The sequence below is a fragment of the Telopea speciosissima genome, chromosome 3 (assembly GCF_018873765.1).
Source record: "Telopea speciosissima isolate NSW1024214 ecotype Mountain lineage chromosome 3, Tspe_v1, whole genome shotgun sequence".
NCBI classification, from domain to species: domain Eukaryota; kingdom Viridiplantae; phylum Streptophyta; class Magnoliopsida; order Proteales; family Proteaceae; genus Telopea; species Telopea speciosissima.
In genome coordinates this window covers 68,534,480-68,551,486 of record NC_057918.1, presented here as the reverse complement: position 1 = coordinate 68,551,486, position 17,007 = coordinate 68,534,480, and the positions used below count along the sequence as shown (strand labels likewise).

General features: G+C 38.5%; 2 protein-coding genes across 2 annotated transcripts; both read right to left on the bottom strand.

Moving 5' to 3' along the window:
* Positions 1-888: 888 nt before the first annotated feature.
* Positions 889-9,079, bottom strand: LOC122656811 (chaperonin CPN60-2, mitochondrial). The gene is made up of 18 exons (XM_043851475.1): positions 8,990-9,079; positions 8,870-8,894; positions 8,568-8,699; positions 7,546-7,705; positions 5,077-5,252; positions 4,842-4,937; positions 4,102-4,206; positions 3,840-3,926; positions 3,638-3,727; positions 3,456-3,536; positions 3,303-3,371; positions 2,761-2,838; positions 2,562-2,657; positions 2,359-2,458; positions 2,169-2,272; positions 1,565-1,670; positions 1,360-1,438; positions 889-1,256 (listed from the first exon to the last, which is right to left on the bottom strand). Exons 1-18 carry the CDS (start codon positions 9,025-9,027, stop codon positions 1,151-1,153), a joined length of 1,728 nt encoding a protein of 575 aa, XP_043707410.1. The 5' UTR covers positions 9,028-9,079; the 3' UTR covers positions 889-1,150.
* A 1,607-nt stretch (positions 9,080-10,686) lies between these two features.
* On the bottom strand, positions 10,687-11,582 carry LOC122655459 (two-component response regulator 24-like). The gene is made up of 2 exons (XM_043849654.1): positions 11,256-11,582; positions 10,687-10,869 (listed from the first exon to the last, which is right to left on the bottom strand). The coding sequence occupies exons 1-2, from the start codon at positions 11,580-11,582 to the stop codon at positions 10,687-10,689; spliced, it is 510 nt and encodes a 169-aa protein (XP_043705589.1).
* Between the last annotated feature and the right edge of the window lie 5,425 nt (positions 11,583-17,007).

Sequence of the window (17,007 nt, the reverse complement as noted above, 5' to 3'; positions counted from 1 at the left end):
GAAGTAATTCTTCTTGTACTCTTGGATTGGGCCTCTCGCATTATAGCAAAGGACACTTTAGATCTTAGGAATCATTTTTTGGAGGTTAAAAGTACATAATTTTATGAAAATTGCTATTGTTTTCTTCCCCATCACTATAACATGCCAATACATCAATCAGTTAATGTGATAGAAGACCAAACAACCATCTCGTTACAATTTCAGCTTAAAATGAGCAGAAAAAATAGTTAAAATCATAAAAGATGTTATTGATGTCATTTTGATAATTTTACTAAAACTTTGAATTAGTTTTGAACAACTTTCCTTGATTTGAACTAAAATTTAACCATTGAGATGTTTTTGGAATCCTCTGTCATATGTAATAACCCATGTATTACTTCCAAAACAAAGCCAAGTCCTACTAGGTGGCAAACAATGAAGCATAATACTTCACTGCCTAAAAGGACCCAAATTGTCAATACCAGTCTTACACCGATGAATTTAGCTAGTCTCCACGGAGCCCAACACACCCAAGGTGCTGCTAACTGTTGGTTTGTATTACACACATCCCTAGGCATACGCCTAGATGTTTGCGGAACAGCTCACCCGCTGGATGCCCCCTGGCAGCACCCTGGGCACACGCCTCCCTGGAGACAATCGCCCACCAGCAGTGGAACCTATGAACTAGTAATATTAGCAATTCACGCAAACCACTCATCACAGGGTTCATCTTGGTAAACTTCACATTTCATTTAGAGAGAGAATTCCTAGTTGAGATATCTTACTTCACAAAACCAGGGGAAAAAAATTTAACCAATAAACGAAAGCTACAACTCATGCATCCATGACTTCTGAAACCTGAATCTTATCTTTTATTCCCCTCCCCCCATTTTAAAATTCTGACATTTTTGTGAATAAATCGAGAGGTGTTGTTACAATATAAAAAAAGATCCTCATTCCAAAACTTCCTACAATTTGACCTCCCTCTCGCTATGATTACATGAGGTTTGTGCCTCTAAAAAGAAAAATCTAGCAAACACAAGTTGGGGTTAAGTGCAGAGAGAAACAGCCCAATGCCGAGAAGAGTGAACCCACCATTAATGTTTTTTCCCCAAATTTTATGGCATTGAACAAGAATGTATCATCACCAAACAACGTGTGTCAAAGGATGTTAATAATCCATGCCACCCATGCCACCACCCATAGCAGGAACCTCCTTCTCATCCTTTGGAAGTTCAACCACTACAGCCTCAGTGGTAGTCATCAATGAAGAGACACTGCAGAAAACAATGCAACATATCACTACAGAAACGAAGCAAAGGAAATAAAAGACATGTCATTCAACCATGTGTCCTTAGTGGTTTTGAATGATGATCATACCTGGCAGCATCGACCAATGCTGTTCTTATAACTTTCAAGGGATCAATGATTCCAGCTTTTACCATGTCCACATATTCACCTAGTTGTTCAAATGAGAGAAATGGAGAAACTCTTCAAACAAATGTGATAAATATGAACACAGATCACAATTTTTCTTCCAAAGCATATATTAGAAACCTAAGTGGCTTGGAAAATGTTTTCAAACCTTTAGCCGCATCATATCCAAGATCAGGGTTATCCTGCTCCAATAGCTTGCCGACAACCACAGCCCCTTCAACCCCAGCATTGGCAGCAATTGTGTGAACAGGTGTCTGGTTTCCAAAGTTAAGACCCCATACATTATTAGACAATACCCGGATAAAACTGAATTGTATAAATACAAGTGAAGTCTAGCAAAAGCGTAAGGCAGATACAAAAAAAAAAAAATTCAACGCATTCCAAGGCCCTTGGGCTCCAAGCAACTAAACTATTAATTAAGCCATCACTAGACTCAATGAAGCCCCCAAGGTCGACGATATAATCAACCTAGAAAACAGTAGTCGCCTCATCCTTAGGTGACTTACCCAATCAAATCCCAGAGCAGAAAAAAGCATCTGGGGGTGTTCTAGTAATTATACTTAACACCCCCCCCCCCCCCCAAAAGAAAAGACTCGTACAAAAATTCCAGAGCACCCTATTCCACTAAGTGATTAGATCTGGTTAATGAATGGATAATTTAACTAACTGCTCTCATTTAGTTTAACATGAATGGTGAAATAACAGTTACTTCTCTAGTAGTTTCAGCTTATTGCTTTACAAAGATTCATTACCTTGAGGGCATTCTGAATAATCTGAACACCAATCTTCTGGTCAAAGTTAGCAGTTTGCAACGTCTCTAGTTCCTTAGATGCATAAAGAAGTGCAACACCACCACCTGTGGATGGCCAAGACGACGTTTAATAAAATAACCACATAATGGCTGATTAAACAGAACATTTCAATAAAAACAAAAAAGAATACCTGGTACAATTCCCTCCTCCACTGCAGCCTTGGTGGCATTTAGTGCGTCAGTAAATCTATCCTTTTTCTCACCAACTTCAGCTTCGCTAGCACCTCCTACCTGCAAATAATAACACATTAAGGTTCTGTCAGAAAACTCAACCCGAGAATAAAGTCACATCAACAATACAACTGAAGCACAACCAAGGAGAGAGGAACTAGACCTTCAAAACTGCAACACCACCAGAAAGCTTTGCCAATCTTTCTTGCAACTTCTCCTTATCATAGTCAGAAGTGCTCAATTCAATTCCAGACCTCAGCTGTCAAAATAAAAGAACATCAATCAAAGTGGGATTTGAGAAAATCTTCCATTTTCTTCACTCACCAAGAAAATCAATCAGCCAAATTAAGAAAGAAATAAACCTGGTCACATCTTTCCTCAATGGCTTTCTTGTCACCGGCCCCATCCAGAATTACAGTGTCATCCTTTGATATTGTCACCTACAAAATCACTTGCGAGTCAGCAATAAAGCAAAACAGAAGCAAATAACCAAAAAACTATATCAGCAGATGGAAACAAGAACAAGATTTTCCACCAAGAGCCTCTTTCTTCTTTGTTTTCCCCCTCTATAACAACACACCAACTTCCCAAACCCAACTCCCCAGGTGAACGCAAGATTCGATCCCAGGGCGTGGCGACAAACAGCCCCTGCCCTTACCAGTTATGCTAGTCGGCACCTTCATCGTCTTTTAGTTCAAAGATTAGCTTACAACATCAAGGAAAAATAAAAAAAGGGGGCAAAGGCTGAATTGCTAATTTGTCGTTGCTTCCCCATTGTATATGTTATCAACAGCATCTAAACTTTATTACCCAAAGTCGACAAATATTAACAACAAATTAAAATGCATATAACAAAATACTACAATTGAATTATTTCCATATGTTAGCTGGATGACCAACTCACCTTTTTGCATGTGCCAAGCATATCCAAGTCTACCTTTTCAAGGTTCATGCCAAGCTCTTCCGTTATGATCTACGAAAGGAAAGGCGAATCAATACAGAGTTCTTTACATAAAACTGGAAAACTAAAAAGTCACCATAAGTTTAGTCCACATACTTCACCCCCAGTGAGAGTGGCAAGATCTTGCATGTTGGCCTTCCTGTTTTCTCCAAAACCAGGAGCTTTAATGGCACAGACCTACAAAAGATATGTGACCACCAAATCAGATTAATTAACGAATACTATGTCCACAAAAGCAACAACCAACTATAACATGTTCTTATTAATAAGAGCCATACCTTAATTCCAGCACGGAGCTTATTTAAAATGAGAGTGGCCAATGCATCACTTTCAATGTCTTCAGCAACAATCAACAAAGGCCTTTGCCTCTGAAACTCCAAAGAAAATATTGTCAAATAAATAGATAACACATTGTGCAGACAGTGTAAGATAAGAGTAAACCGCATTGAAGGCAATCAAAGCCAATGAAACTGTGCTAACCTTTAGAGCCAACTCTAATACTTTAACGACAGCATTTATGCTTGAAATTTTCTTCTCGTGGACTAAGATAAGAGGATCTTCTAATTCCTGTTAGCAGATTAAAACAAGTCTCGCTTCAGTGAAACAAGGTGGTTTCCAATAAACACAACCAGGGTAGTTGATTTCTTAAGCAAGAAACTTAATTAGCCACAGAAAACTCATGGATGCTCCATTCTAGTGGAGCAAATTGGAGGCTCCAACAATCAGATGACAAGAGACTCACGCATTTTTGGGTCTTCGGGTTGGTGATGAAATATGGAGATATATAACCCCTGTCCAATTTCATTCCCTCAACAACTTCCAATTCATTATATAGTGTCTTGCCATCCTGCAAAAGTTTGATAGTAAGTCAAAACTATAACCATGGAAATGGGGAATATATTAGCTGATATCAAGCCTATACACACACAAAGAAAAGCAACACTCTGCTTACACCCTTATAAAGAAAAGAAACACCATAGGAAGAAAAGTGGCATCAGCAAGATAGCAAAACATCACACAATACCATTTGTCTGCCTTTTTTGCTTCTCCCCCACCCCCTCTCCAAACTTTTCAGTAATAGAAACAACGAGAACAAAAATGAGGGATCAGGCATAGAAAACCATGAGAAAGAGAATGAAAACAAGGAAAAGAAAGGAAGGAGGAAAAAATAAATTAAGAGAAAGAGAAAGCCAAACTGTCAAAATTTTCCAATTGCCAAAGGAACCAACCCAAAATATTAAAATAAGGATCGAAAAACATGAACAGAGTTTCAAATTGCCAAAGCAACCTTCCCAAAAAAAATTAAAATAAGAAGGATCGAAATAAATGAACAGGTTAGGAGAAAAGAATACAGACCAAATCCCCTGAAATGCACCAATGTAGAAACAGATTCATTCAATACACTCCATCTATGAAAATGGTTTAACAGCAGCATAGAAAAATGTAACATTAAAAAAAGAAGACGAGCATTAAGCATCTTACAGATATGGTGATGACTCCCTCTTTGCCAACTTTCTCCATAGCTTTCGCTATGAGCTCACCAATCTCTCTTTCTCCATTTGCAGAAATTGTTCCAACCTTTTCTCCAACAGAATTAAATCAGCTGCCTAATTTTAAAAAAAAAAAAAATTCTACTACCATAGTTGAAGCCCTTACTGGTTCATTAAAACCCTTCACCCCTAACAATTGCAACAAAGATAATGGGAGAGAAATAAACCTGTGCAATTTCTTCAGATGTGCTAATCATTCTTGCTCTGCTCTTCAGGTTTGTAACAACAGCATCAACTGCCATTGTTATTCCACGGCGCAGGTCCATTGCATTCATCCCAGCTGCAACTGATTTGCAGCCCTCAGCAAATATAGCACGGGTGAGGACTGTAGCACAGGTAGTTCCTGCATAAATGACAGGTTCAATGCATTAGTCACAGTTTTAAAAATAAAAAAAAAAATCTTCCAAGGAGTTCATGCCCTTGGTCCTTTTCATGAAAAGAAAATCAGTAAGTTTCAATAAAAAAATTGATTCTACAGTATGCAAAACTCCCAACTAAAAAGGCCACATTCTAAGAGAAACAAGTGTTTGCTACCTCGCTTATACTTACAGTGAAGCGGACTAGGAAACTAAAAACAATTGGGAAACCTCATATCCTACATAGCTAACTTCCAAAATAAACAAAATAAAATAAACTAAAAGACACTATTTCCCCAAATAACATAAACTCCTAAAATCCTAGGAGATCCAAAAACTCAAACTGGACCCCGTTCATCTTTCTCTGGATACGATACCCAACTGGGTTTGGGTAGGTCCAAGGTAGGTAGTGTATTTGCATCAATTCCCCGGTGTTGAGAAAAACTCATCCACGAGTTTTGTAAAATGAGAGAATCAGTACCGCTTGATCAGTATCCACAAACATCTACTTTGATGGGCCGATGATCCAGCTCATCTCATGAAAAATGTCATGATCATCTGATCGTCATTAGCAAACGATGTCTCTTCAATGGGAATCTGATCGTGGGATCTTGCAACTGTTGATCAATTCTTCAATTGCAATCTTGATCAGACCGTATACTTTGGTTTGATCGTTGCTTTCATTGTCCACATTTTCTTCCATTGTATCATGCTTGACATCTTATCATAGAAATTGTTCTTAATACTGGCAAGCTCCCAAAAACCTGTCGTCAAATTAGAAAGTTCTGTTTGGAATTTATGGAACCCATCGCGAATCAAAAGGAGTAAATCGCATCGATCAACTTCCATGATGTAGTGGGCTTATGGGTAAATAAACAGAAGTAAACAAGGTGATGGCAGAATTGTAATTAAAGGAATCTGGAAGGGTTACTAAGGCAACCTAAAGAAGGGATATGAAGAGTAATGAGAATGAAAGGCTAAGGGCTAACTTGGGACAAATTGAGAATAATGGGTGAGCCAGAATTAGACTTAAAGGGGAGGGTAGTTTAGGAAATTAAAGAAAAAAAGTAACAACACAAATGGGGACTCGTGACTAGGGCATGTGGGTTATCATGTTCGACTTGGACAGGGAGAACAAGATGGGTTTGGCTGCGCAGAAGGGTTCTTCCTCACGCGACTACTGCAGAGAAAAAATGGCTGAACGACTTTGATAAGGAGTGGGATGATGCTTAACGACTTCGACAGAAGGAGGATGACTCACTGCAGGAACTTCAAGACCAGGTATGCGTCTCTTCTTCTTCTCTCGCTCTTCTTTTTTTTTTTTTTGTAGATGTTGCTGGCAGAACTCTAATGTATGGGGAAGAATCGAAATCATAGGGAAGGGGTGAGGGTTTTTGTTAAGGGAATAGGTAGGAAAGGAATTGGAGTTAGAGTGAGCACAGTGGGTTGGGGAAGAAAGAGGGGAAAGGAAACAGAGACGACGTAGTTTTTTTTTTTTTAATTTGACTTCTCTGTCTTGCAACAGAGACATTTTTTTTTTAAGCAATAGGTGAGGGAACAGCACAGTAAAGTTACTGCTGGTACCTTTGGGCAGACAGTAACAGGAGGAAAGAAATAAAAATAATGAATGATAGAGAAAAGAACAGGGGAGACAAAAGGCAAGGAAAGAGAATAACTGACGGGAAAGAAAGTTCTTCGTCTCTAGTACCAAATTGGTGGAGGGCCGGTAGGAAAGGAGAGGGACACCTGAAGAAATCAGAGTTGCAGGGGAGAGAAGAAAAGGGGGGGGGGGGGGGAGAAAGCTCTCGCACAGCCCGCAGGCTAAACAGACCATAATCAACTATTCCATTCTGTTCAATCTGTTTCCATCGATGGGGAATTACATCATATATAATGATAAATAAAAGACTCCTAAAAATAAAGACTAACTCTCAAACTAGGAAACTAATTGAAATAAGGAAACTAAGAACGATTGGGAAACCAAATATCCTACGTAGCTAACTTCTAAAATAAACAGAATAAAATAAACTAAAAGACATTATTTCCCGATATAACATAAATTCCTAAAATCATAGGAGATCTAAAAACTCAAACTGGACCCTATTCATCTTCGTATGGATACGATACCCAACTGGGTTTGGGTTGGTCCAAGGTAGTGACGTAGTGTATCTACATCAAAAATCCCAACTAAAAAGGCTACATTCTAAGAAAAACAAGTGTTTGCTACCTCGGTTATACTTTCAGTGAAGCGGACTAGTAATGTAGAGTTTAGAATCATACCATCGCCTGCCACATCATTTGTTGCATTGGCAACCTGCTTCACAAGGCTTGCACCCATATTTTTAACTCTATCCTTGAACTCAATGCTCTTTGCTACGGTAACACCATCTTTTGTCACTTTGGGGGCACCAAAGCTTTGTTCAATTACAACATTGCGTCCCTTTAAAAAGGTAAAACACAAGATGCATCAGCCATCTAAGCCAAGTGATAAAAAACCAAAGGCTTAAAAGAAATAAAGATATACAAGCAGTAGCAAACCAAAGTAACTTTCAAACAACAACAACAACACTCAGCCTTATCCCAATAAATCAAAGTAACTATCCATTTCAAATAATTAGATGCAAAAATGGGAGAAAAAAAAAAAGACAAAGAAAAGGAAAATTCTGAGGAGTACAGAACCACAATATCCATCGTTGGATACTGATCCCTTGCTTAAACAAGGGGGGTGGGGGGAGAGAAAAAAGTCCAAAGTCAAAAAAGGTCAACTAAGCAAGGTGGGGCGATACCAGGACGAAGCAGAATATACCCTAACACTTCGAACATTTTGCTCAGAAAAATTCAAAAACAGTGTCAAACCTTATCACTGTTTCACATTAAGCAATTAATAGCGCGACTCAAGAAAATAAACACTTTAACAAGACTACATCATATGCCAAGCAATAACAGAAATGTTGTTTTATGGATCAACAACGCAGAATGTTAGTTTTAAATGACTTGTAATTTTCTGAACGAGTTTCATTTAATTTACCCATGTAGTCCAATTGTTCAAACCAGGTTTGCCTACTCTTTAGACCTTTAATTTCGTTCTATGTATCCAGTAAAAGCTCCAGGGAATTTAATGCTTACTAGTAAAGCACTACAGCTCTCCCCTTCTGCCACCGTTTTCAGTTTAAAACTTAAAATAACAAAAATGTGAGAAATCTAATCCATCACGAAAAGAATGGCCATAGCAGACATCTCGGTAAACCACCACCAATATCTACACAATAAACTACACAGCGGCGAATGATAATGTCCTTTACCTTGGGGCCCATGGTTACTCTAACAGCATCAGCAAGGTCTTCAACACCTTTAAGCATCAAAGCACGAGCTTCGACTCCAAATTTAATATCCTTAGCCGCATAGTTTCTGTTCCAATTCAACCTGCTACCAATCTGACAAGCGACGACCAGAAACCAATTTAAGAAACGAAGATAAAAAATAAAAAAAAAAATCCAAACAACTCCAAAACATCAAATAAATTACCCCGATACGAATAAAAATTCAATCAGAAGAAATCAATCCATTAAACACTAAAACGAATAAGAGATGCACAAATTCTCACCTGTTGGCTACTGTTCCTAGCGATCCTGTAGACCCAAAAAGCAAAAACAGAATAAGTTTAATAACGGGTGAAGAAATGAACAGAACCCATAAACAAGAATGATACGAAACGAACACTGACCTGGCTTTTGAAGCGAGGTTAGCCGCCACACGATACATTGTTGTTAATGCTGCAGAAGAACAAAGGAGCAGCAAATGCTAACAATTTTCGTTTAGCAGACAGGGGAGAGAGCGTTCCACAAGATTGGTAACGAGGGATGTAAATAGAGAGAGTTGGGGCTGCGGAGGCTGAGCAGGGTTGCCTCTAGAGAGAGAGACGAAGACTCTAGAAGCAGCTCCTTATGCTAGGGTTTAGGGTTTTTGTTTCTAGACTTTCAATTGGTTGAGCATCTTATTAAGAATTAAGATCTCGTTAGCTCCCACTTTCGGTAACGGGAAGACGGGCTATGAGCCTTTAAAATTAGAATTGGGCTTGTGGGCTTCCTCTGGACCTTAACCCTTGATAAGAAGGCTAATGTATAAGTCAAATGGAAGGGTTCTAGCCTTCTAGGTAATTCGGACGGTTTCTTATCGATTTCGATCCCATGGAAGTCAATCCCAAAATAAAAAAGAGTGTATCTAGTGCATGAGGCTCCTGCCACAACGAGGTCTAGGGAGGGTGGGCCTTGGTGCAACGATAATGTTGCTCCATTATGATCAAGTAGTCACATGTACGAATCTAGAAAGTAGGATTCGGTTTCATTTAATAATGGATGGTTTGATTCCCGTTCTTCTTTAATGGTTCTAGGCACTCAAGGTCTCAAACACTCAATTATGATATTCCAAGCCGACGCTGAGAGGGGGGTTGTGAATCCGTGTGTTCTTCACATTTTTACCTTTTTATAAGTTTTAGAGTTTCGATTGATTTCGAATTTATTTCTTTGAGTTCGTATTTCAATCCAAAATTGTTAAATTCATTTTAAGAAAGATTTTTATTGGATTAAACATGATTTAAGTGAGAAAAACTTTGGTCGAATTGAGATAGACACTTCAAACCCTTATTTGGAACGTTTGATCTTGTTTTGGCTGAAATTAATTCAATATTCATTGTGTCGTGAGACAATTTGGTTCCTATCTACCGTTGGTGTTAAAGGGAGAACTGCGAGGAGTCAACCCTCGTACGAGAGGACTAGGTTGAGCCAACCTATGATGTATCTATTGTTATGCCAATAGCAGCGCCAAGTAGCTAAGTTGGTATGGAAGAACTGCTGCACCGCAGGAAATCCTTCTTTATACAAGTTCTCGTACAAGGGATCATACCATCTTTTCTACTGTATGAAAATATGACAAAAAGATCACCGTGCGGATCTATTAGTGTAGTTGTACTTGTCGTTCTTCTCGTTGGCTAAGCTAATTGAACTAGCAACATTTATTCAAGTTTGGTGTGAAAATGACCGTGGGAGGATAAACTACCTCCTCATATATAAATGAACACTCATACCACATCCTACAACATCCAAAAATAGAAAGTAACGACGCCCTAGCTGCAAAAACATAGTTTCCCTTTCATGTTATCGCAAATTACCAACCCTTTAGCCTTAGCTATGCACACCCTCATGTCCTAGAGAAACAATAAGGGATATACTTCACTAGAAAAACATTGCTTTATTTATGAAGGTACTATGACAATGACATACTAAGGACTTCCAAAAGAATAAGAAGAAGAAGAAGATGATGATGATGGTGAAGAAAGAGCAACACAAAGAAAGAAAGCAACCAAGATAAGAAACAACTAAAAACATTAATAAGTTTCTAATCACCCAAGGTCATTAAAACATTTTAGGTAGATTGACTGGCATCAAGATCACGGAGGATATCGATAAGCTTCTCATAACTCAATGGCTTCTCCTCATAGCCATCCAAACCAACATCTATAAATTCTCGAACTTGCCATTCCTTATTGTGGGCAGTGACCCCTATGATCATGCTACGAATGCCGATCTCACGCAGCATCCTCGTTGCCTATCATCATCAACACCAAACCAATCTCATCAATTTGGATCCTCTAATGCTGAGCTGCTCGGTAGGATCGTGTTGCCTAGACATGGCGAGGTGTGCAATGACCGCCTTACCCCTGCCCGAACGCCTTGCCCGAGTGGGGGGCAAGGCGGTCATTGCGCGCCTCACAATGTCTGGGCAGCACGGTCCTGCCAGGCAGCTCGGCAGTGGAGGATCTAAATCCCAATCTCATAGTCATACACTAAGTAAAATTTTTCTCATTGGGCCTGGCCTTGTTAGCAATGTCAAGGTAGGCCAGGCCCATTATATAAATAGACCAAACTCGATCCATAGACAGATGGATAGAGAGGATTAAAGAAAATGGGCCATGGGTTTTGAATAAAGTTTACCTCCAGCCCACTCATAATGGGCATCTCCATATCCATGAGGATAAGATGGAAAAAAGCCCCTTCACGACACAGAGCCACAGCATCTTGGCCATTGCTTACATCCCGGCATTCGACTCCAAGATTGGTGAGAAGTATCTTGTGATAAATTCGGCCGATGTAGGCATCATCTACTACTAATGCACTCAACCCGTTCTTCGGGAGAAACTTTGCAAGTTCGTTTTTGGTAACATTTTGTGAGGTTGACGCATTCGATTTTGAAGCATTCTTGTTCGCTGCATGCTTTGAGTTCCTTGGGGTGGGCTCATTGATCCCCAATGGCCTTTTCATTTCTTCTTCTGGCTCGACGACCTTGATTTACTTAACACTGAGAAGAAATTGTATAAGCAAACTCATGCTAGGAATTAGAATGGAAAAAGACTAGTTAACAAACAAGGTTTCTTAGGACAAATTCATGGGGAGTGCATATGGGCTGGGCCAGGTGGGACTTGCCAAAAGCCATGGTCAAGACTAAATTTGTTGAACTAGACCATTTGTTTTTGACATTAGTAGTTAAAGCCCAGTTTTGGCACATCTATTCTCAAGCCTCAAATGGAAATCCAAGATCCATATCCCACAGACTCACAAGGGAGCTCAACCCATTCGAAGGCAGGCCAACAATGGCCGCCGAGGCCCAGATCATTCTACATATTGGTTAAGTGGTACAAAATCATGCCAAAGAGACTAATCTCAAAGGGGAGAAAACCCTCTACAATAGAACAAAGAAATTGAGCAAAGCAAATCTTGATTTGAGTTAAAAAAAAATTCTCAATAAACCATTAATCAACGAGATGAATCCCATAATAATGCGGTAATACAAATATTCATATATGTACCCATCAACGGGAAGAAAAAAAAGGCGCAAAATTCTTATAAGGAATAATATGATTAGATCTTAAGCACTAAAAGCTATGGAACAAAGATGCTAAAATTGTGTTGTACCATAAGCAACAAGAATGGGAGTTGAAGGGAAGTTTTGTATACCTCTATCTCCTTTTCAGCACACTTGAGAAGAAACTCCTCAACACCGATCGATGCCAATGCTTGCAGCCGCAAATACGATTATATACTGAGGGGAGCTGGTTCCGCCTCTACTGTGCATTTACGGTTGGTTGAGAAATCGGTGATAAACACGCTTGAAAAGGATCCACCGAGATACACATGGTGCCAGTTGGCCTTAGGTTGGCAAAGGGTACAATGAACATAATCTTTCAATTGATCATTTCTTTCTTTTGGATAAATTTTGGAACAAATTAATGTAAAAAACCACAGCCTTTTTTTACATATCGACAAAATACGAAAGATTATGAAACCGACGAGGATACGGATTCATCATAATCTGATAAAAGATTTCTTAGGCATGAATATTTCCAATTTAGCCAAACAGTAATTGGAATTTGACTGACAAAATCCATTCCTTTTTTATTTAGTTCTTGGACTTACCAAGATCATAGTCCAAATTTCTCAATCTATAGAAGGAAAAATGATAATGTTTCTTCTTTCTTAGCTTGTTCTTGAGCTTAAATGGGCATCCCATGAGTGGGCCTTGGTTATGTTTATTGGTCTTGGAAAGTGCCTTCTGGGTCGGATTTTGCTGTGTGGCTTATAGGATATAAGGCCCATACAAAGTCTGGATGGGCTTAGGCCCACTAGTGGTATTGAAAGGAGTAAGAAAAAACCTGTTGAAAGTTGAAAGTGGGGCCTTTTCTCCTCATTGACTCTATTGCCATAATTTCTCCTTGTCTTGTGGGGAGCCAAAAATCTTTCTTGCATTTCCAGTTTTTTATGAGGCATACAAAATGGTAAAATATCTAAAAAGTGACATAAATAAATAAATAAATAAATAAATAAAATGGGTAAAATGGTGGCCTCTCATTGTTTTAGCTTCTGCGTTGAAGATCTCATCAGCCCCAGTTCTTCCAAATGCATGGAAGGAATCAAACTTCATCCTACCTTCCATTGATGATCCATGGTGTAGAAAAAGGTGAACTTAAAATGATGCAAAAAAAAATGAAAATCACAAGTAAACATTCATACAAGAATTTACGTGGTTTGTCATGACTGCCTACGTGTGAAATAAGATACCTACTTCACACCTCTATCAAATTGCTTACAGAAAGAAGAAAAAACCCTCGTTACAAATATATAATAAAACCCTTGGCATCTTAACGATCCTTTGGAATCAACCCACTTAACCAAGGCTCTTTCTAAAGAGACGTCCCTTTTCTCTCTCCTCCTTAAAGATAGGGAGGCAATGAGAAAATATGTTTTCGTCACGCTCGTATATGCGAGTTTCGTAGAAATCCCAACCATCAGAAAATTAGTAGTGCAACCAAAATATGTGCACCAATATATGGTTAAAATAATTATAAGACTAGGTCACTGAAAAAATTCTGATACACATTAATCAAGTGAGATTAATATGGGGTTTTCCGGGGGGTGGGGGGGGGGTGGGGAGGGATTAGAGGATATATGGGGTTGTGGTAGGGAGCAAAGGGTGGGAAGGGGTAAAGAGACAAAGAGAGAGGGGGAGGAAGTGGTGCTAGAGAGAGAGAGAGAGAGAGAGAGAGAGAGAGAGAGAGAGAGGTCTACAGGAGGGGTCTGTGAGGGTTTGTGGGGGTGTTGGAGGGAGAAATGTAAAGTGCGGGGTGTAATTTACCCTAATATTATAAATTAAACTTTCATTAACAAGCAACAATAGGGTGGTAAAAATCTTTATTGATTGGTAGACATTATTGATGAAGCTTTGGGTGTAATGGTTTCAAAGCTGGCTGAGTTCTTGGTTACCTCAAGCTTGTCCTTTAAATAGTTTTGCAAGAAGTTTAAATAAGGTCAAAGCTAATTAATTGTGAAGTTGTCCCAACTATTTCAAATATATATACTAATTATGATTAATTGACATGCCAAAATGGTAGGAATTAATGTTGGCCAGCTCACCAAGCCCAAAAATAGTTTTGACATATCCCAATTGTGTCACTAGGAAGATTCCTAAATGCTCTCTGTGGAAAAGAATGGGTGGGTTTCTCTAAGGGTGTCGATTGGTTTAGTTTTAGTTTTTTGGTTTGGTTTGGATTTAGCTTACGATACAATATGTACAAATTGAAATCGAATAATTTTCATAACCTCAAAACCAAAATTGAATCAAATCTATTTGGTTTTATTTGGTTCTTATTTTGTTTTTGTATTCATTTGTATTCGATTTGTATATAGTCTCGACAATTTGGTTCAAATTCGATAAGATCATAAGAACGTGTAGTACACATGGATTTTGAATTACAAGCTTCATGAAACCATTGGATGAAAGTGGGCCAAACAGTTCCATATGTCAAGAACTAGGCCTTCTTGAGAAGGGAGTTAGCCACGCTATTTTCCTCCTTTGAAATAAAAACGAAAAATACATGATTCCAAATTAGATGTCAAATGTGTTGTAATGGCCATATCTATTGGGATGTTACTCATAGAGAGTCGTTGTAATGCTATAGCATTTGACATACCATTGGTCATTTGTGCAATTATGGTTGGTGTTGCTTGATTATTGAGAAATTGAAGGATATTATGATTCATAATCAATTGAAAAAACTCAATGCCACCTGTAACGGAAGTGTAACTGCTCCTTACTTGTAGGGATTGATGAGCCCCATTATGATCCTTAAGTGCATGAAATAGATGAAATTATGATAATTTATTTCTGCTAGGAGATGTTGAAACTGATGAAATTAAAGGCATGTAACCACTGGTCAACTGTTGAGATTGATGAACATTAACCATTGTAGCAAAGAATGTGGTAGTGTAACTGATGGTCGCACCTTGAGCATTTAAATGTGTAACAACTTGAATAGAGTTAGGCTCATTTAATGCTAAAGCTGGTTGAAGGGAACAACCATAGGGAATCACTTTAACGGCATTGACGGCTGAGCCACTCTATTGGCAACCAATATTCATGGCATCGACAACTGAGATCAGTGGTGGAGTTACAACGACATTGGAGGCCCAAGCTCGTGAGTTCTCATACCATAGTGTAACAACATTCTTTAAATTGAGAGATAGTAACTCACCTTGAACGTCATGAAACTGCTCTATCATAACCCACCTCTATCCTAGAAACCTCCATCTTGTTGGACTAATTGCATTTGATGTATGTGTCCATCCAACCTAATTTAAATTTATTAAATTAATTAATACATGTTCATATTCATGTGCTTGTTGTGATAATTTTGATGCCCACTTTTACTGATTCCAGTTAACAACTATGGACAAATTTGGACATTTTGTTCTAGGATTGTCACATTGTATATTTGCCTAATAGGGATTAGCAAGGAAATATAAATGTGGGCACTTAATTGTGTTGAACATTAATCCATTTGAAATTCCCGATTTGGTTTATCGCCATTATATTTGCAAGGAAAATTTTCAATAGTTACTTTTTTCCCATACCTGAGAGGCACATACTATTGCGTATATATTTCATGCAATCATATCCAATGGTTGATGTCTACCGACAATACTAACTATACACTGAAGGTTTTTTTATTTAAGAGAAGTTTGGCTCAAACCCTAGAGTTGCAATAAAATTATTGTCAACACAATATTCTCTTAGAGAATCAAGAGAGAAAAGAGTCTTTTTTCTTAAGCTTGAATTTCTGCCATTGAAGTTGGTGCAATTTTCAGTAGATCATGTACTTGTACTGCATTCCTTTGGAGGGACGTGCCACTAATGCATTCTAGATAACCTACTCATTCCAATGGATTGATTTGTTATCAATATTCCTTTTTAGGGAATTATGCAGATCTCAAGAGAACCTCACCCAGAGTTGTGCATCCTCTCCTCCAAGGTTGACCCCCCACTTCAGGTAGGGATGTAAATGGATAACCGAAATTTGAATCGGAATCGGAATCCGCATCCGTTTAGGGACATCCGTATTCGTTTAGAGATATCCGGAAAAAAAATCCGAATACTCCGATTAAAATGCGTCCGAAAAAAATCCAAATACTTAATAATAAAAAATTAAGTAAATAATGATTTTGAGGGTTTTTGAAGATTCAATAAGTTCTAGAATATGATGAAAAAAGAATCATGATCTAAGAGACATGGATTGAGAGTGAATTGTATCCTCTAGGGGGAGGAAGGTCTAGGTTACACAAGACAGAGATGTAAACGGATGGTCGAAAATCCGAATCCGATCCGCATCTGAATCCATTTAGAGGTATCCGTATTCGACCAGGGAATATCAGGCTGATCCGTTTACATCCCAAACTTCAGGCTGATTGGACTCCTCCCCCGGTTTTGATGCATCATTCAACAAAGAAAATCTTAATGGTGCTTTGGGCTTTATTGTTAGATAGCACCTGGGCTACTCTATTATAGTAAGCTCTAAACCAATTGTGATGCCATCTATCATTGTAGGGAAAACTGAAGCTATTAGAACAGGAATATGACTGAAAAAATCATGGGTTCAGATTCTCCAAGCCAAACAGTTTTTGGAATTTGATTGAAAAAATCCATTCCTTTTTTATTTAATTCTAGGACTTACCAAGGTTACAGTCCAAATCACTCATTCTATAGAAGGAAAAAAGATAATGTTTCTTCTTTCTTAGATTGTGCTTGAGCTTAATTAAATGGACATCCCATGAGTGGGCCTGGGTTATGTTTATTGGTCTTAGAAAATGCCTTGTGCATTGGATTTTGCTCTGTAGCTTATAGGCTATAAGGCCCATA

Excerpts from the sequence above, each read along its gene's own strand:
- LOC122655459 (XM_043849654.1), bottom strand. The coding sequence starts at position 11,582 with ATGAAAAGGCCATTGGGGATCAATGAGCCCACCCCAAGGAACTCAAAG. Across the intron at positions 10,870-11,255 it reads CCATTATGAGTGGGCTGGAG|GCAACGAGGATGCTGCGTGA; the intron begins GTAAACTTTATT and ends TGATGATGATAG.
- LOC122656811 (XM_043851475.1), bottom strand. The coding sequence starts at position 9,027 with ATGTATCGTGTGGCGGCTAACCTCGCTTCAAAAGCCAG. Across the intron at positions 3,927-4,101 it reads ACCCGAAGACCCAAAAATGC|GAATTAGAAGATCCTCTTAT; the intron begins GTGAGTCTCTTG and ends ATCTGCTAACAG. Across the intron at positions 3,537-3,637 it reads AGCTCCGTGCTGGAATTAAG|GTCTGTGCCATTAAAGCTCC; the intron begins GTATGGCTCTTA and ends TATCTTTTGTAG.